General features: G+C 37.2%; 1 protein-coding gene across 1 annotated transcript; it reads right to left on the bottom strand.

The window, feature by feature from the left end:
- Positions 1-8,566: 8,566 nt before the first annotated feature.
- On the bottom strand, positions 8,567-14,812 carry LOC149174808 (cysteine-rich receptor-like protein kinase 15). The gene is made up of 6 exons (XM_089419417.1): positions 13,741-14,812; positions 10,428-10,561; positions 10,028-10,238; positions 9,706-9,940; positions 9,302-9,452; positions 8,567-9,114 (listed from the first exon to the last, which is right to left on the bottom strand). Exons 1-6 carry the CDS (start codon positions 14,765-14,767, stop codon positions 8,749-8,751), a joined length of 2,124 nt encoding a protein of 707 aa, XP_089275543.1. The 5' UTR covers positions 14,768-14,812; the 3' UTR covers positions 8,567-8,748.
- Between the last annotated feature and the right edge of the window lie 10,172 nt (positions 14,813-24,984).

Genomic DNA, 24,984 nt, shown 5'->3' with positions numbered 1-24,984 from the left:
GGGAGAAACCTCGGCCCCATACAAGGCACTATCTAGTACCCTTTCAATGCCACCTCCTCTGACAAACTCCTGCCAGAGTATGTTGATCATCTTGTGACTCCATGCATAACCAACATGCTTAAACAACATGTAGAGTTTACTTTCTCCCCCTGTCAACCCAAGTTGTCACTAATGTTGATGGAGATCTAAAAGTGTGTGGATGCTCAGTAACTATATTTGTCACACCGCTAATGCCAACACCAGCCACATCCATGATGTGGTGGGGAATCCCACCTGAATCCCAACAACCATCATCCTCCATCTCAAGTATATGGTGGGAAGCCCCTCCTGGATCCCAATTCCAACCCGGGCCTCCACTATCCCCAATGTTCAGAAGATGTTATTGAGTTTTAGTCACAATGTCCACCATTTCCATAAATCTAGCCCACTCCATTGGGTACCAACATAGAATATCTTGCCATCCAACCACAAGAAAGGAATCGAATTCATGAACTCCCATACACAAAAAAAAAACCTTGATCTTACGAATGTTGAACACTGCGCAGCTCATGTCGCCTCATCTCACCATTCTATTCAACACATAAATTTTTTCAAGGTGACTCTACCTCTTCCTCTCTAGCATGCAGAAGAAACCTACTAGTGCTACAAGCCCCAACTATGTATGTCTGAAGAGGGTTGCTTTGAAGCTCCAATGTGTACCCTAGTGGTACCATTAGGGAATCTAATTGCTCCCCAATGCAAGTGAATTTGGCCGCTGACTCGGCACAAACTTCTCCCATGCCCTCTAGCTTCTCGTTCTACTGCAGAATGGCCCCTCATATTTTCGTCACCTTCCTTTTCAATGCTAGAAGGTTGGACAGCTATCATTTGTAAACTTGGTCACAACTCTGGACCTCTCTATGTGTCCAAGCACCTCATCATTGGTGGATATATCTCATGGTACCTCATCAATGGTGGATACCTCTGTGTCTCCTTGCACCTCATCAAATTGATGTAGGCATTCATCTTCTGGAAACTCTGTGACAACTCTAGGTCCCTCATCAACGAATATCTCCTCAAAAGATGGCCCTATAGGTGTATGCTCAACTGTCTCCACTAAGGTGTCAAGTGGAGCTATCAAAGAAATCTCCAACAAGGGTGACTCATATGTCACTTTGGGTATATCTATGTTCTCCTCATGTGCGTCATCAACTTCATGCTCCACATCTTCCTTAGGCATATCTAAAGCGAGGTCTCCACCAGTAGGAGTATCTCTTGTTCTCATCCTCCAACTTCCCTCCTCTATATGATGATCTAGTCCTTCATTTATGCTCCTCAAATGAGAGAACCCTCCTCATTCTGGAGTCCAATGCCTCAAACTCATCAATTGTATCGATAAAGGACCTAATCAAATCTATAAATATGTCGGGTTTCCTCTCCTTCTCCGGTTCATCCAGAAAATGAGGCATAGTAGGTCGATTAGGCTGGCCATGAGTATTGTTCTTTTGGACTGCGTGTGCATGTCCATAACTTCTCTGCTAGTTATGTATCAACATTCCCATCATCTGTTGCATCCCCTCTAGGATCTGTTGGTTTTTCCTCACCAACTCCTCCATGATCCTCTGTATACTCTTCCCATTTTGCATCATTTGAGTGTCCATAAATTCACCAATCACTGTGCATGCATATCTAAAACCTTCATGATCTTGCTAGCTTCCTTGCAACTGGCCAAGATCATGCTCTAATACCATTGTAATATTCTAACTATATAAATACAGTGAAATATCAAAATATGAACTAGCTACATAAAACAAATAAACATGCAATCTGAAATCTCCATAAGAAAAAAAAAAAAAAATAGAACACAGTTAAGCAAAAATAATAGAGCTGAGCCATTTTATTAAATATCCAATGAGAAGATGAGTACAAAAAATAGTGGAATGTGTGCATCTGGGCTTTCTAAAGTAGAATACATGGATGTAAATCAAGCAACATGTGAGGCGATCTGGATGAGAAAGATACTTGTTGGATTTCTTGGTTAGATGATGGATCCAACTATGATCTACTGTGATAATCAGAGTTACATCAAGCTCTCTGAGAATCATGTTTTTCACGATCGATCCAAGCATATAGATATACGGTATCACCATTTGATGGATTGTGTGCAGAGCCGGATAATGTTGTTGCAGTATATTCAAACGTAGGAACAAGATGTTGACATTTTAGCAAAGGCCTTGTCAAGAGGGAAGTTTGAGTTCCACAAGTGAATGATAGGGGTAGTTGATAATCCCTTTCTTGCTGAGAGGGAGTGTTGAAATATGCAACAAGAAATTCTCAATTTTATTTTTCCTTGATTAAATTGAGAAAATTTGAATTTCCACATCAACAGGCAACTTGATGATGTTAACTTGTGTGACATGGATTGTGTCACACAGTTTAATCAGTAAATTCAAGTTGGAGGAGTTAGAGTTTATTTAAGCATGTGTGATTGCTAATTTGTAGCAATCAAGATCAGTTATCTAGGGTTTTTTTTAGTTAAAATAGTTCCAACTATTGGAGGAACAAGTGAAGGGTCATTTGTGCCGTGGGACTTCATTCAAACTCAATGATCATCTAGTTAATTGATCAACCCGCCAAAAATAACTAGTGAATGCAGAGAATTCAAGTTCCCCAAGCTTGGCAGATATTCCAAGGTAGTGTAACATCAGTTGTAGACTAGTCTTGAGTGTATAGGTGTTGCATCAAGTCAGATGATTAGCCTAAAGGAATTGCGTAGTATATTTGAGGAATTTCCTAAATAATATGGGCCTAATTCCTCAAGGAACATCACAAGGAAACAGGAGCTCAAGCAAAGTCAAAAATTGACTAAGTCTGGGTCATATTTTCTCAGTGAACTGAGAGGTAGGTTATACACTTGCACGTTGTGCTCAATTGAGAAAAGAAATTGCAATACATATATATTCTTCTAATTTAATGCAAGAAGGCATTAGAGTTTTTAGCAGATTTCTTTCCCTGAAAAAATACTTTTTGCATGTGTGTGATTTCTTATTGCAAATCTGAAATTATTCTTCTAGATTGTGAATTACTTCCCGCAAAGTAGTAGAGTAGGTTTGTGTCCTGTGATTTTGATTAAAACTTCATGACTAGTTGCAAATCTACAACATAATTTCTACAAAATATTAACTACGGGTACATGAAGATATATTATCAGTATCTTCCAAGTTTCATGTTATGAAACATCCTAGAAGAAAATTTATAGGAAAAATACGAAGATGACCTGTTTGATGAGTATTCAGAAAGTTGAACTTCCTTAGTTCATATCTCTGAAATTATAGGGAACCAAGGTATAAAATTTTAACCGTAGGTACTTGAATACTTATATATGTATCCTCCAAGTATCACATTCTAAAACATCCGAGAAGAAAAGTTATAGCAAAAATCCCAAGATGAATTGTTCACCCCATGAATCACATTTTTTGCTTCATTTTTAGACTCCAAGAATCACCAAAAAAAATATTCCTCAACTCCTCTTGCGATCTCAAATATTTTCTTTCTTCGATTTATATTAGATGAGCTCATCTTCCCTTTATTTATATTGTCTATGGGGTTGACTTGTAAAATTGGTTAGATGAGCCTGCTTGTACTTTAGATGGGTCATTCTGACAACGTCTTTCATATATCTTCATTACTACAGAGTTAGAGAGAATGTCATATACCATAAAAAAAAATGCGTCCAAATAATTTTTCTAGCCATGTATCTTATGATCCAATTTAAGCTATGAAATTATAGTAAATATCCTTCAAATATAAGGCATCCAAATTGAGCATTAAAAGTTCAAAAACAATATTTCCAAAAATCTTCATTTTCCAATCCTTATCTTGAAATATATAGTCTTCCTATCTCTTTAACACCAATAACAACAACATTTCCATCAATTGATATTGAAGAGAAATTAAGAGAAAATGAGAAATTCTTGATCTCAATTCATTTTCACTTACTATTTATTAAAAATAGAGGGAAATTAAATTAATGAAACTATAATTTATTTTAACTTTTAATAAAATATTTTATAAAGATCAATAACTTTAATTTTAATAATTTTATATAATAAATTTCATGTTTATTATTTAATATAAAATTAAAATTATTTAATATTTTAATATAATTTTTAAATAATTGAGAATTATACTAATAATATTATAGATTTATATTATAATGAAATTGTTAATATATCTTTTTAATGGTTAAAAATCTATCCTAACTTAATAATATACCTTCAATATTATTTTAAAAGTGTTATTTTAATTTTAATAATTTAATACTATTTAAATTTTAAGAAATTTAGAAAATTATTTAATGTTTAATAAATTTACAATATATTTTTAAAGTTTTATAGTTAACTGAGTTTATCTTGAATTGTTGGGAGGAATCATTGTTATATTTTTTATTGACATTTAATTCCCATAAAATATCTTATCCACTACTTTTTTACATGGAAAAAAAAATAAAGTTTATAATATGAATAAAGTAATTCATATATATCTAATTTTTTAGCATTGATAAAATGGTTGATATATTTGATTGTCTAACTTCCTAATGCTCATTTTTTTCTTAGTACCTAGTTTGGATTCTCTATCTTTGAACGCATTTTTACTCTAAATACCTTGATCAAATGGGAGAATATGATATATGTTTGAATACCTTATTCCAATATCTTTCCAATGGTATATGGCACACCCTCTAACTCTGTAGGAATGATGATATATGAAGAATTCTGTCAAATTGGTCCAACAAAAAGGTACAAGTTGGCCTAGCCAAAAAGTATAGGTCGGCCTAGGAATTTTTACAAGTTAACCCCATATGTGAACATAAAAACATTATAAATAAAGGGCGTATGAGTGGATTGAATACCATCCACAAAAGAAGAAATTTGAGGTGCACAACAGAAGATAGGGAATATTCTTGGGGTCTTAAAGGTGGAGAAAAATGTGATTTATGCAGTGAACATCTCATCTTGAAATTTTTTCTATAACTTTTCTTATGGGACATTTTATACCATAAAACATAGAGGAGATAGAGGGGAGATAATCATGCACCTATGATAGAAATTTTGAACTTTGGTTCGTTGTAATTTTGAAGATATGAACTAAGCAAGTTAGGGTTCTTGAATGCTGTTGAAATGTTAAGCTTGGAGTTTTTAGTATAAATTTTATTCTAGGGTGGTTTAGAGTGTGAAAATTGGATGTGATATATTCACATACCTATTCTCTATAATCTCGGAGGTATATTTTGAGGAATTTAGGGTTCCTAAATGCTCATGAAATCTACTTCAAACAAGTTAGCTTGGAAATGTAACCATAATTTGTTTTTAGATGTTTCAAACTATGAATTCTAGAGGAGATAGAGGAGACATATCTAGGTACTTGTGGTAGAATTTTTTTACCTTCTTTCCCTATAGTTTGGATTTATGCTCTTAGTAATCCAATGTTTTTGAATGCTCCTAAAATATGATTCAAATAGGTTAGTTGGAAATTTTCATTATTTTTCCTCTAAGATGTTTAAGGCAATAACTTCGAGTGGAGACAAGGGAGAGATATCTAAGTAAATAGAAAAGAAATTTGATAATTTGGTTCACTTTAATTTCAAAAATATTCCCAATGGAAGTTAGGTTTGCTAAATACTCCTCAAAATAACTTCAAACATGTTAGTTTGACATTTTTACTATAACTTATTTTCTGGGACTTTTAGACTGTGAAAAATTCAGAGATATGAGAAGATATACAAAAGTTACCTGGGTAGAAATTTCATAATCATTTCTGAAAAATTGGATGTGTGGCATGTTATACAAGTTTGTTCTTAGGATGAGACCATAAACAACAAGTTTTGAGAGAAACAAACTTGGTGAAGGAAGAAGAAGTAAGCAAACTATGGTGTTACCATGAAATTTGTTAAACCATCAAACTCAGAGGAGATGGAGGTGAGATCTTCATGTACATGTGGTATAAATTTCAAAATTTGGCTCACTACAATTTCAAAAATATGTTATGAGGAAGTTAGGATTCATGGATGTTCCTGAAATCTAGTTCAAATAGGTTAGCTTGGAAATTTTATTATAACTTTTATTTGAGATGTTCCAAATTGTCAAATCAAGAGGAGACAAAGGAGAGAAATATTGGTACATGTGGTAAAAAATTTAGATCTCGGTTCGTTATAATTTTGAAGACATGCTTTGAGTAAGTTAGGGTTCCCAAATGCTCATGAAATATGATTAAAAAATGTCAACTTGGAATTTTCATTATAATTCTTTTTCTAATATGTTTCAAACAATATAATATGGAGGAGACAAAGGAGATATATCTAAGTACATGTAGTATAAATTTCAAACTTTGATTCATTATAATTCAATAGATATGACCTATGGGAGTTGGCGTTATTGAATAATTGTAAAATCAACTTCAAATAGGTTAGATTGGCATTTTTTCTATAATTTATTTTCTAGGAAATTTTAGAGTATGAAAGCTTCAGAGGTCCATGGAGAGATACAAAAGTACGTCAAGTAAAAATTTCAAGATACGTGTCATATTGTATGAGTTTGTTACTAGGAAGAGGAAAAAAAAATTGTGCTTTGGGAGAAACAAATATGATGAAGGCAAAACCAACAAGTAGACTTGGTGAAGCTAGAAGAAGCTGGTAAATGTGGTGAAGGCAGAAGCAGCTAATAGACCCGATGAAGGAAAAAGTAGGCAGGAAACTCAATGTAGTAGGTTGGTTCCTACGAATATCTTGCAGAAGTGGTGATTGTTTTCTCATGTAGATTGGTGCCTACAAATCTTGCATAAAAGGAGATTGATGTCTTCTATAGGTTGGTGCCTACAAATCTTTCAACAAGGAGGATTAGTGTCTCTTATAGGTTGGTGACTACAAATCATACAGGAAGGGGGATTGGTGTCTCTTGTAGGTTAATTGCTATAAATCTTAAAGAAGGTGGGTATTGGTGTCTATTATAGGTTGGTTCCTACAAAAAAATGTTATAAAGAAGTTTTCATTGTATCTTGTGTTACATATGTGATATTCTTTTGTTATGATTCATGAATGTTTAAATAAATAAGAAATTGTCATACACTGATCCACCCAAATTTCCCCCACACTCAGTCTATGTTTGAAACTAATAATATTCAATTCAATATACAAATGAATGGTTGATCTAATTTTTGTTGAGTATATTAAGTTATATTTTACTGTAATCAACATTCCTACTTTCTTGAAAAGGTGGGAAATGGTACATCTTTTTCCTTATGTGTAAGTAGTAAGTGTAGAAGTTAGAGAATTGGATCTCTAGAACTACATCATTTAGATTACATTAAGACAACCTTCAAAGAAAGGGTTTGTGTCATGGCCCCTCTTTTCATAACATGGAATTAGATTGATTGCAATACATATAGAGGGATTTTGTGTAGTGATCTATCATCCTCTCTATCTTTGATCTCATTAGATTAGGGAATGGATCTTCTTATCTATAGGAAGAATCCAGAAAAGAAACCATGGGGATTTTGGTCTTGATAGAGTTTGTTTGCTTTCAATTTATGATAGTATGTAGGAAGAAGCCAGAGTATATAAGAGTTGGTTTTGTGAATGTATAATGATCAAGAGCATTAACCTTTTGATTTAATAAAATACATAAAGATTTTTTCTATACACTGTGTTGTGTGTTTACTTGCATTGTCGTAAGGTGATATTCATTGATTTTATTACATAACTCTAATTTTGCAAGTTCCGAGTCTATATGATTATCAAATCCATGATATTTTCATGGCAAAGATAAATACCCTTATAATTGTGTTGAAAGAAATTTTAAAATTCACTTAGCAAACTCAAAAGATAGATCATTTGTGTAAGTTAAGTCAAATACTCTATGTCTTTGTCTAAGAATGATAATTCCACTGGTTGAAACATACTTTTGTCATATTCAAACTCTTCTCATTTCAAATTAGTAATAGATTCTAGATGATGAATTTTAAGAAGATATTCCTTGTATGTGATTATAACATCTATAAATTTACTACATAAAATAGTGACATGCAAAAAAATAATTTCTTAAAGCCACAAATCTAAATTTATCCTTTTTTAGGTTCCAATTTTAATATCATTCACAAATTTCTTTTTTAAGTTCCAATTTTAATATTATTCACAAATTTATTTTTTCAATCAATTATTTTAGTACCATTTTTTGAATCTGTACTTAGCACGTTCTAATTGTAATATTAGATTCTATACTTTGATTTGATGTTGAGTAAATCAATTTTTTTTGGTACCCATTACTCAATTAGTGTCAAATAATTCTTATAATTCTTTAATTACTCAATATCACTTATACTTATAATTTGAGTGGTTAAATCATATAAATGAATTAAATTTATAAATGAATCTAGACCACTCGAGACACATAGAGTGAACATTACCACTTGAGATATACCTCTTAACCTAAATTCCTTTGACGGTAAATCTGATCACTATTAAGATATTGTAAATCACAACAAAATCGATGAAAACATAAACATTTCGGCTCCGGATTCTTCTAAATCAATATAATAATAAAAAAGAAAACTTCAATTGTTATATGTTTTGCCAACAGACTTATGTAACGAAGCATCCGCCCAACTTGACATCTAGTATCTGTCCCATTACTCGCTTCATTAAGATGCTATATAATAAACTAACGTTAAAGCATTCACTGAAATCTCTCGATTATTTGAAGAGCATATTTTGCATTACCTAGGTACCAGCTCACTAATGGAATCAGTGGCGTTAGATGCGGGAGTCGGAGGAATGTGAGCGGATGATACAGAAGAAGATGCGGGTGCAGACGTATGTGACGATCCAGAACTGCTTATTTTGGTGGTTTGGGAAACGTAGGAATTCACGAAAGCAGGCTTCGTGGGATCAGGTAATAACGTCACAGAATCAGTTGAAAGCATCAAATTTACTGTAGACATCAGTGGCCGAAGATGGGATTCGGGTTGTGTACACAAAAGGCCAACGTGAATGCATCTCAATGCTTGCGCCTCATCGCACGTTTCAATTATAGCTGGATCAATCAGTTGCGCAATATTTCCTCCATCATATGATCTCCATGCCTGCATTAACCCAACGGGTTCGTCCTTATCGTAAGATATATATATACACACTTCGGACATATCCAAAAGATGGACTGTGAAATGCCTAATAGCGTACTTCCCTAAACGGTTTAGGGATGAACTAGATAACGTGATATAGTTAAAGTAGATATGCTGAGTTCGGAATACAAGGGAAACAATATCTCACCCATCCCAAAAGAATCTGCATTTCTGGTGACAAATTGTAATCCGTGTTCTTTCTTCCTGCGATAATTTCCAGGAGAAGAACGCCAAAGCTATACACATCAGCTTTTACAGATAATTGTCCTTGCATAGCATACTCCGGTGGCATATACCCGCTGCATTTCCAATGTAAAATGTCAAAGATAACATAATAAGGGGAAAATTAAAATTGGTAATGATAACATATTTGCATAGAAAACTGTGGTTGTATATTTAGAAAGTAAAAGCTTAACCGAAAATTATGTCTTTAAAACAATACAAAGATGGCACAAGGCATAAACTACAATTTCAGTATTGTCAATTCTAGAAAAGAGATGAGCATAGAGTAAAACATATGCATTGACAATGTATGAGATATTGAAATCTTACTAAGTTCCAGCAACTCTTGTGCTGACGTGAGTTTCGTCTTCAGGGAAAAGTCTTGCTAAACCGAAATCTGCTATCTTTGGATTCAGTAGTTCGTCCAACAACACATTGCTTGCTTTAATGTCCCGATGAATAATCCGCACCGGAGAATCCTCGTGAAGATAGAGAAGCCCACGAGCTACTCCCATTATGATATTGTAACGCTTCCGCCAATCAAGCCTTTTGCGTTTGTTTGGATCTGTATATGTGAATGGGATTAAATATAAGTGTTCTCGGAACATTAATGTTTGGTATCTACCTAGATAATAAAATGGAAGTCACTCACCGAATAGGACTTTATCAAGGCTCTTATTGGGTAAATACTCGTAGACAATCAACCTTTCTGACCCCTCTGCGCAACAGCCTAGTAGATTCACAAGATTTTTATGTTGAATTTTGGCCGCAAGTTTAATTTCATTCAGAAATTCTTTTCTGCCTTGCATAGATTTTAAAGACAGTTTCTTCACAGCTATTTCTGTTCCATGCTGAGTAGTTCCCTGACAGATTCAAACCAAAATTTCTATATAAAACTTGTATATTGCATTTAGGGTTAATTTTCTTGCAAAATATTTCCTATCAAGCTAATAATGGACATCCAACCATCACTGGTGCAATTAGAACAACTGCTTTTTCTATAATTTAAGATTGTAAAAATGAATGGTGTTAGCTTTATTAGCTCATGTTACCTTGTACACAGGGCCAAAGCCTCCCTCTCCCAGCTTGTTATCATCATGAAAATTTCTCGTAGCAGCTACTAATGTTTCCATTGTAAATACCATTTGTCCATCATGATTCAACAATGCGCTTTCCTCGGGCTTATCTATACAATAAAAACACAGAGTTCCAATTTATATTATAAAACATAAAGACAAAGATTCAATTTTATAATTTTTAACCAGTGAAGGGGATAACGAGTTTTACCATGCCATGGGTTTGAAAATATAATAATTAAAAATAATTGTAAATTTGAATGGTCTTAATCTAAAATAAAATAAAAGAACAGTTTTAATCTAGAATAAAAGAATAGTTCTAAATTTATGGCTGAGAAAATTTTTAAAACCCAAATTTATTTTAAAGTTTAGAAATTTGTGTGAATTTTAAGAGTCCCTAATATATACAGAAAGTAAAATGTTTAGTGATATTTTTGTAAAGATATTTAAATTTCTAATTATTTTATATAGTTTTTATAAAATTTTGACTTTTTTAAGATAACAAAATTTTACACTATAAAAATTGGGCCAATAACGATTAGATAAAAATGGAAATTGGCAAATAATTTTTTGGAAAAACTATAAAAAATTAGCCTATATACAAATATTAGCCCCTTAAATTTCCGTATTTATAAAATTTGAGAATTATCACATTTTAATATATTTTTATATTTCTGTATTAAAAAAATAACTTAAAATTATTTTTTATTAATATTTTTTTAATTAATATTAATGTCATATTTGATTTAATTTAATATTTTTTAAATTTTTTTTGAATATTTCTGAAAAGTGAGAAGAAAGATTTAATGAGAAAATGGCCTAATTTGTGCATTTCATTTACGGTAACGATCAAGTACGAGATCAAGAAAGGAGACTTGCTATTAAAATATATGGTTGATAATTTCAACCGGCAAACTGTGCTAATCTGCATGGTATTATGCTGTATGTTATCATGTGTGATCATATATGTAATTCTTAACATTACAAATTACAAATTACAAATTACAAATGTTTATATATATCTAAACATTTAACCAACTTTCTTAATTGGCATATTATTATTATGTTATTTTATGATAATTTATATTCTTAAATTATATATATATATATATATATAATAAAATTTTATAATTTTATAAAAAATTATAAAATAACTAAAATTTAAAATGATTAAATTGAACTTTTCCAAACATATCCTACAATTATGATAGACAGCTTCATGATTTATCGACCCACCCTTTGTGAACTGCTCCATAACTGTGTAGTTATATATTTAAATATTCTGAATAGTTGGAAACTCTAGGATGAATAGTAGGAACTAAATTGGAAATTATGAACTGTATACTGTAAGGATAGATTATAAATGAGACTTTTTGAGGATATAAATGATGTGGGTAAAAGAAAGATTAGAATATTTAGTAAATGTATTATTTTTTTATTAATATAAAGAAGTTTTTTTATTGAAAAAATTGAAATTTAAAATATTTGCTGGTAAGGAAATATGTTTATGTTTCAAGATCCAGAGGCAGCAGTGAAATCTTGTTCCTTTATGGTCACCTATTGGTAATTCCATATGAGGTGAGGTGGTTTTTCTTGAATAACAGTGATGAGTCAAATTCTGCTCCCTTAGGTTACCAGTCAGTAATTCCATATAGAGTGGTGTGATTTTTCTTGAAAAATAACGATGAGTCAACCTAAATTCACAAATAACAACCAATAATAACTATCCTCACTACTAATTTTTCAATTAAATTATAATAAAATTTCTTTATTTTCCAAAAAATAATAATAATAAAAACTAATTAAAAAATCCTGCAACTATAGGACTTTATGACTTATCTACAAATACAGGGGTTCTGTGCAACGGTGTATTAAATCTGAATATGGTAACTCACACCCATATCTGACTGGTATAACTAATTTACGCACAATTTTCCGCTAAAGGTCATCAAAGCCCTTGGTTTAAATGGTCATGGGTTAGCTGTCAACGATATGCAATATCTATTCTTTTGGGCACTTCACGCCAACGCTGAAGAACAGGAATATGGTGGTATCCTGAAGAACACCAGAGTGGAGGCAGATCGGGGTCCAACCTTAGCTGTTGGGATGGCGTTAAGGTGCGCCCATATATCTGGTTGCTGCTCCTAATTGATATGGAGAACATGAATAACTGCAGTGAGAATGTGTTTAACATAGCTGAGCACAATATCTTTTTCCACACAGCAGGGGTTTCACCAATAGAGCACAACAACAGAGGAAGACCTTGTTCATCAGTCCATTTAGGACGACACGTCTATAACACTCGTGAGATTACTTATAAATTGATTCTAAATATTAAAGTTATAGAGATTAGAATTAATTCATTTTTTATTTTAGTATATGTTTTGTAAATTTAAATTAGTTTATTAGAATTTACAGTAACACAAAGATAGTTTTTGAGAAAGGTTGTATTTCGCCATGCTTGAATTTTAAAGTGGTAAAATTGTAAAAGTTTGATGCTATTGATACAGTTTGAGTGGGCTTAATGATTAAGAGCATGTGTTTCCTTTTAAGAAGACACAAGTTCAAAACCAGAGGGGTAGAGTATGTATGCCTTCTTAGACTTTGTAGTCAAATAGCCAAGCCGATGTAGATCATTTGTCCCACAAACAAAGAGTTCATACACCAATTTAGTGTCTTACCTGACCCTGACCTTAAAATTGGATCATTTATCCTACAAACAAAAAGTTCATACACCAATTTAGTGTCTAACTTAACCTTAATCTTAAAATTAAATAATAATAATAATTCAAAACTCACTTTAATATAATTTCTATTTCGCCCCAAAAAAAAAAAAGACTATTTTCAGCATCTATGAGCACATGATAGTATGAATTCATATTATATTATCATGCTGCAGACATAGCTCTCTGTTCTTTCATAATTACCCGATTGATTAAAGTTTCAATGGATAATCATTGTTTGATCAAAGCCTATGAGGGCTTCGAATCTATCTTATAATTATGGATTTTTGAAAAAGCTATAAACTTATCTTTTGTCTTGCTAAAGCTCAATAAAACTGAAAAGTTTAAAATCATTACCAATAATCCTGATTCTATATCATCTTAGGAAAACATCTTACAGAACCATTAGGAAAACATCTCACAGAACCATCCACACCTGAGTCAAGATTTGATAAATCTAAAAATGCATTGAACATTCGATCAAAGCGCCGGTTAGGATTACTATCTGCTAGTTTTCAATAACGCAATTATAACTACGAGTTAATATAATGATGTGGCAGTAATACCTTGGTATCCCTTTGGAACTATGGCAGACTTCAGTCTTCTGGCCGTTGCGAACGCGCCTATGATTAACCCGAGAACCAAGCCACCCACAACGCCTAAAATTATGTATGTTCTTTTGTCTGAAGACTTGTTCTGTGGACTGTAACCTTCCCCCCCTGGAGGGGCTAGTGGAAGCTGCAGAGTCGAATTATAGAAAGGATATATTTCATAACGAAGGATGCAGCTTTTACTCCAATACTGAGCTCCTGCAGTCGTATCAGATGTGAATATTGTATTGATTGAGTATGACAGACAAGTGCTGCATTCGTCAGCACTTAGATCTCTTGTGCACTGGACCAGACCGTAAATCGTTTGCGACAAGGAATTCAGAGCTAAACCGTAAGCAGATCGTTTCGTTTCAGTTGTTGCTTTAGCTGACAAATTATTTAGGAGATTCTTAGCAGCAGCTTGAAAGTCATCGGGGATGAAGACCCCCGCGTCCCCTCCGAAGCCCTCCTGAAAATTAGACCCTAAACCTGTGTCCAGTTTTCCAATGAAACTATAGTTTTCATAACGTAAGAAGCAGTGGAAAGGCCAACAAGTAGCGCCAACGCTACTCCCACATTGTTGTCGTATGCTAAGCGTGGCCAATTGCCAACAAGTGTAGCATTGGTCGATTGTCATGTCTGCCCTGCACTGGAAGAGGCCATATATTTTGTTAGGAGTTTCGCCATACACAGAGCTGTTAAACCCTGTTTGGTTCGTCCCTTGAACAAGACCATCAAAGAGAGCATTCAGATTGCTCTGAAACGCACTGCCTGCTGTATAGTTCCCGTCACTGCACTTGGTTGTGGGCACCTCTGTCACTGCGTTGCAATTCTGTCCATAAAGACTAATATTGATCAAGGTCGGAAGAACAATAAAAAGGTAGAAGAGAGTGATAATTTGGGGGATCAGGAGAGAAGTTGCAGAATCCCTTGCATAAAAGTTCATATTCGATGGTATTCTGATTGCCATCGAACAGTGGAACTGGAAACTGTGAATGGACATAGCAGTGATGCTACAAAAATTTGTGCCTTATGCGAATGTGGTTAATCAATAAGAACCGCATACTTCGCGGTCCATCCTTTGATTGAAATATCTTCGTCCGACGTCAGCCAACTCACTCAAATGAATGAGGGAATCATAGTCACCTAAACCCAAGCATGCGTGAATTATGGTCACCCAAGTTGGTTTATGTTCGTGTTTTTTTGTTTTTTATATTTTTTCTTTTTCCTAGGTCTTTATTATCCGAATCCAAATAAAATAATTACGTTGAGAATTTTAAAGTAATTATTAAGGGCAGAGATTTAATTTCTATGTTAAAACATGCTTAATATTATTATAAAGTAAAGGTTAATATTTATTTTTAAATTATTTTTTTTTAATAAATTTATTTCAAATTAATTAATTAAAGAAAATGTCATCAATATAGACAGCATTTATAGTATATGGTATTGTATCAAAGTTATTCACATTTTCTAATAAAGAAAGATAAATTTTCATAATTAAAAGTATTATGTTCATATATTAAATATTTTTATAAATAATATTAATAATAATCATTTAATTTTTATGATTTTTTTTATTTAATTAAATATGAAATGTATAATTAAATAAGTTTATTAATACTTCATATATTGATATCTATCTATATTTACCAACTATTTAATTTATATAACTATTTAATTTTTAAAATTATTTAAAACTTTAACTTTTTACTAATAAAATTATAATTTTTAAATTAAAAAATGAAATTTAAATAGCCTAAATTTATATGTTAAATAAGGAAAGTAGCCTTTAAATAATTTGTGAAAAAAATTGAATAAAAATAATGATAGACTGCTTTCCAACATTTCCAAATAATAAAAAATAAACCTAGAATTCAAACCCATCTATTTTTTCATATAAAAATTTAATGATAATTACATTTCCAATATTTTATATTAGAGTTATTTTTAAGTAAAATTAATGACAATTACATTTTTGACCACTCTTTTTATATTTTGCATTTTATTTAAAATTATAAATTTAAATTTTTGTTTTTTTTTCAGTCGGTATTGCTCAATGATGTCGTAAAAAACTATTGGCCATTAAATTTGTTATCCACACTTTAAATTCATTCTAAATTTTAAATTGAAATTACAATTTCTAATTAGCATATTAATTAATATTGAAATGAAGATGATGGAGAATTGAACTGAGAGCGGACGACTGCAGCGATTAGGGTTTTGCTGCAACCTGTGACGGCGCAGACTGTGCAGCGCAGAACCTGCCATCAAACCAGATCGTATCCCTGGGCGAAAAGCGCAGTAGTACTGCCCTAGCCCGGCTCCATGGAACAGCCGCAGGGGGGGGCGTCAGGGCCCTCCCCAATGCAGCACGATCCGGAACACGCCTTCCTGTTCGGGTCAGTAAACAGGGAGATTCTGAACAAAGGAAATATGCCACAGCAAGAGAACAAGAAAGTTGGAGAGCGACATAGCCACGCTAGCGTCACTCAGGACAAGGGGAAGAGCTCGGAGGAGACGCCAAAGGTAACCTCGACTACCTGTAAACCAGTAGCCGCAGAAAGGCCAAGAATAGAACTACCGGGACACCTGATTGATGCTCGAATCGAGTTCATGAGAGATCATGCCATCATAGGGAAGTTTATAGGGTTTTGGCCAACGGAAAGAGCCCTATATGGGTGGATTGCTGCCAAATGGAAGCCGAAAGGGGATGTCACTCTGCAACTAGGGCCGAAGGGCTTCTTCACAGTAATCTTCTACTGCATTGAGGACAAACTCAGGGTGCTGGGAACAGGGCCCCATTTCTTCAACGCAGCAGGCCTGTACATGAGAGACTGGATACCAAGATTCAACCCCGACAAGGAAGACCTCACCTGGGCACCAGTCTGGATCCGAATGTATGGGCTTCCAGACGAATATTGGGACGAGGATACTCTCAGGAAAATTGGAAATGGAATAGGGGAATACATCAGGACAGCAGAAGAAACCAAAATGCGCAGGTTCATCTCATACGCTCGCATATGTGTATTCATGAGGCTGAATGAAGCATTACCAGAATCGGTAACGCTCTCCCACTGGGATGAAGAATGGAATCAACCCTTGGATTATGAGCATGTGCCCTTCCGCTGTCGAAGGTGCCACGCTCTTGGGCATCTATTCCGGGATTGTCCCCTGAACACCACAACTGCATCTCAGGACCCCCCAGTCTCAACCACCCAAGACGGCTTTACTAAAGCCCCTAGCCGAAAGCGCGCGCACAAGAAGACCTCCAATGGGCAAAAACCCCAGCAAAATGGCACTAGAGGCCAAGCTTCCAAGAACAGTTTTGAAGTCCTAGCACAGTCCTCTGATGATCTTTCCCCGATCTCGGATCCCCACCCCTCCCATCCATCTTCCTCCGCCCCCCCTCCTCCCCCAACCTCCTCCCCCAAGAGCCACCCCCCGGAGATAACCCTTGACTTCCCCTCCGGAGACAGGAAAGGAATGGCAGATACGGAAAAGGAAATGGATCTGGGTGGACAGCAGGACCCCCCTCTAGCTCATTGTTGCATGAGGAAGAGAGCAGTCAGGTGAAACCAATGGAAGAAGAACCTGAGAGCATAGACCTGCATGGCTTGGATATTCTAGAATTGGAACTAGCTTGCAAAACAAAGGCATATGACAACATATCCGAGTCCCAACTCAATAAGCTGGAGGTAGTTATTTCAAGAGCTTATCAGCAGCAACAGTTAGGGATTCAACCGGGAAGCCAGTGGGATGGAAGCCAACCCCCAAAAGACACCAAGAAGAGAGGAAGGAAAACAGATTTGCAGAGAACCATCGAGGTTGGGAGGCTCCTGCTCGACTCTGGTAGGTATGCGAAATTGACAAAGTACTACAAACCCACTGCAAATAGTGATCTATGAAGCTGGTCTCATGGAATTTAAGAGGGCTCAATAGCCCAGGGAAACTAAGAATGCTGAAAAACATGATTAAAATGGAGAAGCCACAAATATGCTTCCTTCAGGAAACTAAATGTAACAGTACTACTTTAGGCAGCATCCTCACAAAGGCTTGGCCAGGGTGCCGCTCAGTTGCAGTAGATGCATCCGGAGCATCAGGAGGGCTAGCTATTGCATGGAATACTCAAGCAATAGACCTCTCAGATTTCCACGCCTCCCACCATCTAATACAGGCAGCATTCCACATTTTGGGCACGAATGTACATGGCAATCTCTCCAATGTGTACTTCCCACAGGACACAGGGAGCAAAATAGCACTTCTAGACACCATAGAGGTACTGAACAACAATAGAAGGCACCCACTCTGGATAATCGGGGGAGACTTTAACATGATCACGAGGCTAGAAGAAAAGAAAGGGGGGAGAAACAGGCTGGAACAAGAGACCACCCACTTCAAGAATTTCATCCAAAACGCTTCCCTCATAGATGTGCCTTTCTGCAATGGTACGTTCACCTGGAGCAACCGCAGAGCTGGAAAACACCAAATCGCTTCCAAACTAGATCGCATCCTTATCTCAGATAACGCGATTCACCTGGGAGGAGACTTTACAGCAGCAATACTTCAGCACACTGGCTCGGACCACTGGCCGATTGCTCTTCAATGGCAACGACCTGGTGATCAAACGCGAAGACCCTTCCGCTTCGAAGGATTCTGGCTCACGCACCCTGAGTTCAAAGATTTCGTAAAATCCATATGGACTTCCTTCATCCCTCCAGACGGGTCCAAGATGTACCAATTCCAACAGAAGCTCCGGCACCTTAAAGGCCACTTAAAGCGATGGAACAGAGAAACTTTTGGAGATATCTTCAAAGCTCAGCAAGATCTCAATCGGGAATTGACGGACCTCCATCAGAAGATAATCACAGAGGGACACACTGAAGAGACCCTGGAGCAGGAACGACGCATCCACAGTCAGCTTCAGGACAGGCAGAAGCAGGAGGAATTATACTGGAAGCAAAAGTCCCGTATAAGATGGTTGAAGGAAGGAGAGCGCAACACTAAATTCTTCCACAGAACCACCATTCAAAGAAGGATGCACAATAACATCCCGTTTATCCAGAAGCAAGGAGGCGAGAAAATAGAAAAGCACGAGGAGATAGAGCAAGAATTACGCAATCACTTCAGTCAGATCATTCAAGAGCCCGAAGGAGACAGAAGGATAGCAATAGAGAAAATTACCAACAATATACCTAGAATCATCAAGGAAGAACACAATGAGCTTCTCCTCCGCCCAATAACGCCTCAGGAGGTGGATGAAGCGGTGTTCCAGCTCAAAGAAGGAAAGGCACCAGGGCCAGACGGATTCACCCCCACATTCTTTCATACCTTTTGGGAGATGATCAAGCAAGAAGTATGGCAAATGGTGGAAGAATCGAGAGCCCTCCACTGGATGCTGCCTTCTCTCAACACAACATTTATAGCCCTGATCCCAAAAGAGAAGGAAGCCATCACGCCTGACAAATATAGGCCGATTGCACTTTGTAATGTTATATACAAGATTGTCTCTAAAGTTGTGGCCAATAGGCTGAAGCCTCTGCTACCATTGCTCATATCTCAGGAACAATCAGGCTATGTGGAGGGCAGACAGATCTTGGACGGCATTCTCCTCACGCATGAGATCATCCACTCCCTCAAACAGTCAAAGCAGGCAGGTATGCTTCTTAAACTAGATCTTTCTAAAGCTTTCGATAAGCTCAGCTGGAACTTCATGCAGCAAATGTTAAAAGCTTTTGGTTTCAGTTCAATGTGGATCCGTTGGGTCATGAGTCTGATAAATTCCACGCAGTTCTCCATCCTGGTCAATGGCATCCCTTCTCAGCCCTTCAAGCCATCAAGAGGGATTAGGCAAGGGGACCCTCTGTCTCCTTTCCTATTCGTTCTCATGGCAGAAGGGCTTGGACGTCACATCAAACAAGCTCTTCAATCTCACCAGCTCAAGGGTCTTTCTGTTCATAACTCCCCAGCCACTTCCCATCAGCAATTTGTTGATGATACCATGCTTTTTGGCTACCCCTCAGCCCAGGAAGCCACTCGCCTCAAATCCTTGCTCAATGACTTTGCTGAAGCCTCAGGCACGGATGTAAACAGTGCCAAATCGCAAATCTTCTTTTTTCATACGCCGCCCCCTGTCAAATCTGCCATCACTCGCATCCTCGGATTCCCTACCGCATCCCTTCCCTCAAAATATCTAGGCGCCCCTCTCACGGCCTCAGCTCTAAAGCACTCTGCCTGGCGCACTCTCATAGAGAAAATGGAATCTCGTCTCAACCTCTGGACTCATAGATCTCTTAACCTTGCCAGCAGGGTTGTGCTCATTAAATCTGTCCTTCAGGCAATGCCGTTGTACCTATTCTCAATCCTTGCAGCTCCCAAATGGGCCCTAAAGAGAATTCGGCAGCTTCAACGCAGCTTTCTCTGGGGAGGGACAGCAACCAATCGGAAATGGGCTTTGGTCAAATGGCCAACAGTATGTCAGCCAAAAGAAAAAGGAGGGATTGGGCTGAGGGACCCGGAGCATAGTAACGCCATCATGAGTGCAAAAATTTGGTGGCATTGGATCACTAATCCGGAAAAGCCTTGGGCAAGAATCTGGACAGCTAAATATGCCAACAACAGACCCCAGGAAGAGCTCATCCGGTTTATCCCCTTGGAAAAAGGCTCGCTCATATGGAACGCGGCCAAACAGCACTACCATCTAATTCAGCAACACAGCTTTTGGGAGGTTAGGAATGGCCAAACAACAAGATTTTGGACAGATGCATGGAATCAGATGCCAAAGCTCATCCACACCCTCCAACTACCTTTGGATCATATCAGACAGGAGCAGCAACAAGAAAAGATCCATTACTATTGGGGACAAGATATGGAACACGGATTCAGGAATTGGAAACAAGGAAATCACTGGGCCATCACCACAGACTTGCAGGACACAGGGGCTCTGGAGAAGGAGCTGGATAGAAGAAGAATCCGATATGACGAAGGTGCCGACATCTTGAGATGGGGATACTGACCAAAAGGCGACTTCACCACTTCAGAAGCCTACAAGATCATCTGTAATAACAATATCCACTCTGACCCTATATGGAGCAAAATATGGGGTTTTGGCTCCTGGCCCAAAATCTCCTACTTCCTATGGTTAGTCAGTCACAAAAGAATCCTTACTTGGGATAAATTAAGAAGAAGGAATTTCCATGGACCTTCGCTCTGCCCCAATTGCTGCCAAAATGAGGAAACGCTTCAACATATTTTAGATTCGTGCCCTCTAGCTAACCAGCTTTGGGAAAAAGCCGGCTTCAGGTGTCAAAAAAGATGTAGAACAAAAAGTGACATCACTGACTCCCTAAGGCACTGGCCGCAGAATCCCTATAAGAGTGAACTCCTTAACTGCTTGTGGAACCTTCTCCCTGGTCTCATATCCTGGAGCATTTGGAAAGAAAGGAACAAGCGAATATTCAAAAATCAGAGCTCAAGGATCGAAGAGGTCTGGACCAAGCTATGTGGGAACTTGAATGAGACGCTGATCCTCCACCCCTGGACAATGGAAGATCTTCCCTCTCTTGATAATGAAAAAGGTATACTAAGTAATTGGCAACTGAACATTCCTCAATCCCAACTCAGGAACAACATCTCCACCAGCAGAGGCTCAATCAAAGACACCTGGAGCGCCCCGCCCAGAGGTTCGTTCAAGCTCAACTTTGATGGAGCCTCCAAAGGTAACCCAGGAAAAGCAGGCTTCGGAGGCATCCTCAGGAATCATGAAGGTGCACCCTTGAAGATATTTTTGGGATCCTTGGGCTGGGATACCAATAACTCAGCGGAAATTGAAGGATTGTGGCAAGGTCTCCTCCTAGCCGAAAACCTCAATCTGCAGCCCTTGATCGTGGAAGGAGACTCCCAGATTCTAATAAACATGGCTAAGAGATTGCAAAATGGTTCTCAAGCAAAAAAAATCTCAAACAGTTGGAGACTGGCAGCCCGTCTAGAAGCAATTGAACATGCACTTCACAACAACAGGGCAATCTCTTTTTCCCATACAAAAAGGGAAGGCAACAAGGTTGCCGACCTTCTCGCCAACATAGGGGCAGATAATGATCATATTCTCCTTACAGGAGCCCCAACCATCATCACAGACAATGCTCAAGCCCAGGAATTGGACAAACTGGTCCAAAATGACAAAGCCCTCCCGGATGCGGGTGCCACGCAGCATAAGGACAGCGCTCCACCTGCTCAGCATGGGCGGCCTCATGTCTGATCGAGCCATTAACTACCCTCCGCCGCCCTGGATGGCAAGCGTGAGAGCTAAGGGGGGAGAGGACGGCAATTCATTGCCGAGGTTAGGCGCCATTAACCGCTGCAGAGAGGAGTTATGGCTTTCCAGTTTCGAGGCAGGCCAGCACAGTTTAAGTATGGCAGGCATATGGAATGTCTTGCATCGAACAAGGTTCGAATTGGGGATTTGGGCTTCTGGGCTTCAGGTTTCAGGGCGCAAACGCGAGAATTCCCTCTGGCATCTGAAGGTGGAGATAAAGCATCACAGGGGGGCGAAGTTGGTTTCACTCCCGCATCGAGCTTCAAGGAAGCCATGCCGCCGAGACAGAGGCTCATTAGTCGTCGAGGCACGGGTCGAGGCGGTTCCTCACGCCCCCCGGTTGCCAATCCACCATCAAGCTGCTGCCGCTGTCTATGCCACCGGGTGGCTGAAGCAAATCCCATCCAGTCGCAGCAATACATGGACGCCAGGACGCCGGATTCAAGTGCTGCTCCGCTACCCGCGTTTGGTACAGCGGTATTCTCCTTCAGCGGTGCCCAGGGCAATTCCAACATTCAAGCTCACGTCTCAGTCCTATTCCTGGAGGAAGCGAAAGAAGAGATTGAGGAGCAACCCAGCACCCAAATTCACATTGCTGAAAGCTCCAGAGCAGCCGAGCAAAAAGCAGAAGCACAACCTGAGCCAGGGGTCGCTCCACCTTCATCTCAACCAGCGCCCGCTTCAGGCAAGGCCAAGTATGATTGGGGACCTCCCCCAGAAGGCGAATACTGGATTTATCCGGAGGACTCGGACGAATAATCGCCGGCTCAACCCTGCCCTCAGACAACGTTCAGGTTTTTTTGTCGACTGTCTCTCTTTTTGCAAATTCTCAATGTATGCCGTGAATGTTTATGTTTGGCCTCACAATTATGCAGTTTTGTGCATGACCGTGCCCCTGCGAGGGATTTTGCTGGAAAATTTCTTACTCTCTCTCCTGCCCCTGCGTGGGTTAGTTAATTTTGTTTTTTCTGGTCTTCAAAGCTCTACAGCCCCTGCGTGGGCTTCCAGTCTCAGTCACAGAGCCCATGTTTGGGTGAATGGTTTTAATGGTGTCGCCCCTGCGTGGGTTTTCAGTTACAATGAGGGGGCCCTTGCTTGGGTTGCTGGTCTTAATGGTGTCACCCCTGCGTGGGTATTCAGTCTCGATGAGAATACCATCCTTCCAGAGCGCCACCCCTGGCCTCTGACGACTTGTTATCCTGGCTGTAATTGTTTTCTGCTGATACTGTAAATAATAGAAGTAGCATAGTTTTTAACGATAAAAAAAAAATATTGAAATGAAACAATCATTTATATTAATTATTTAAATAAAACCATCATTTATTAGCATATTGATAAATTATATAAATATTAAAAACTAATTGTAATAAATTTAAACCAGCTGTCCTCAAACTTCAAGTTCCAAGCCGAGGGGGTGCCAAGAAATTAGACGAGACATTTGTATCCACAAAATATGGATTTATTCCATTTAATTGCAAAGTTTTAACCCATGAGGTACGAGGTACACACAGTAGGGATGCACTGCATTTAGTTGTCAATTTGCACCTCACAAGGTGCAAAGTATTTTCAAAATGTTTTGTTAGAATGGTCAATTTCCAACTAATCAGGTCCTTTCAAAGACGCTTTTTCATGAACCTTTAATTAATCGTATCCCGAGAAATTAGTTTGAAAATGATGGATTATAAATTAATTCAATCATTATCTTATTACTTTTTATGTTTTATTTTGCAAGTGGAGTAAAAAGAATATTACATTTATTTATGTTTTATTTTACAAATATAGTAGAAATAACATTAGATGTGTGAAGATAAAACTTAATATTTATGATTAGTTATATAACGATGAATGCGATTTGACGCATGTTCCATTACCGTTCCATGTACCGGAGGGCGGTGGGGACCACTCCTTTCCAATTTGACGCATGTTCCATTACCGTTCCATGTACCGCAGGGCGGTGGGGACCACTCCTTTCCAATTCTACTCGTTGTAAGTTATTGATTGACTTGACTCGACTTATTACACACTCCTTAATATTTCTCATTAACTTATGTAATACTCACACAGCCTAATATTTCCCATAACGCCTATTGACTTGACTTATTACATAGACCTTAATATTTCCCCTAACAATGCATGCATTTCGAAGCATGCCCCACACGGCACAATGCATGCATTTCGAAGCATGCCCCACACGGCAATGGGAGGAAATCACAGCTGGCCTAGCCTTCGATTTTGACTGACGTGGGAGGTACGTTAACTTTATCCCTTTTTGACCTGTGATTCTACTTTGGTTCCGAGAAGATATTTGTATCACTTTTCTCGTTTCACCTTATCTTTCTGAGATTAGTCGAAAGAGGATACAAATTTGTTCGGAAAATAGTAGAAATTTTGGCATGTTTTTTGTCAGAATTTTGTAGAAATTTTAGGAAATCTAGGTTACAGTGGTTTAAGCTTCAAAGTTTTGGGTGTCCAAAAATTTATGGTGTTGAATTCATTTCTATCATTGATTCAAACACTCTTATAATCAGATTTTTTGAAAAAAAATCGCGAGATTCTAGTAAAAAGAAAATTTAATGAGGAATTTGTGGCTTTGATAGACAAAAAGTGTAGTTAACTTAATAATGGTTGTTAATTTTAATGTGGTGTAAGTGGATCAATACTACTTTAGATTTATTTTAATTCTAGATTTACTAAGGACCAAAAGGGATTAAAGATAAATCTAGGCTATTTTAATTATTAATTATAATTATAATTATAAATATAATTAATAACTTTATTTTTCGTTTTGTTATAGCCAAAAAAAACATTCCAATATGATGGGGAATTTAATCACTTAGCATTTAGGGGTACTTTATTTTGAATGAGTCAACATGTTTAGGACATAGAGATTCTAAATTAAAAATATA

This window comes from Pinus tabuliformis, chromosome 4_1, assembly GCF_031772625.1.
Source record: "Pinus tabuliformis cultivar Carrire ecotype Pingquan chromosome 4_1, CPIR1, whole genome shotgun sequence".
Taxonomy (NCBI): domain Eukaryota; kingdom Viridiplantae; phylum Streptophyta; class Pinopsida; order Pinales; family Pinaceae; genus Pinus; species Pinus tabuliformis.
Note: the sequence above shows the minus strand (reverse complement) of the source record. Positions and strands in the feature narration are given on the sequence as shown.

Bases quoted from the DNA above. Each gene is read 5' to 3' on its own strand.
- LOC149174808 (XM_089419417.1), bottom strand. From the start codon at position 14,767: ATGTCCATTCACAGTTTCCAGTTCCACTGTTCGATGGCAATCAGAATA. The intron at 10,239-10,427 runs GTAACATGAGCT...TGAATCTGTCAG, and splicing joins GCTTTGGCCCTGTGTACAAG to GGAACTACTCAGCATGGAAC. The intron at 9,115-9,301 runs GTGAGATATTGT...GGGTTAATGCAG, and splicing joins TGCAGATTCTTTTGGGATGG to GCATGGAGATCATATGATGG.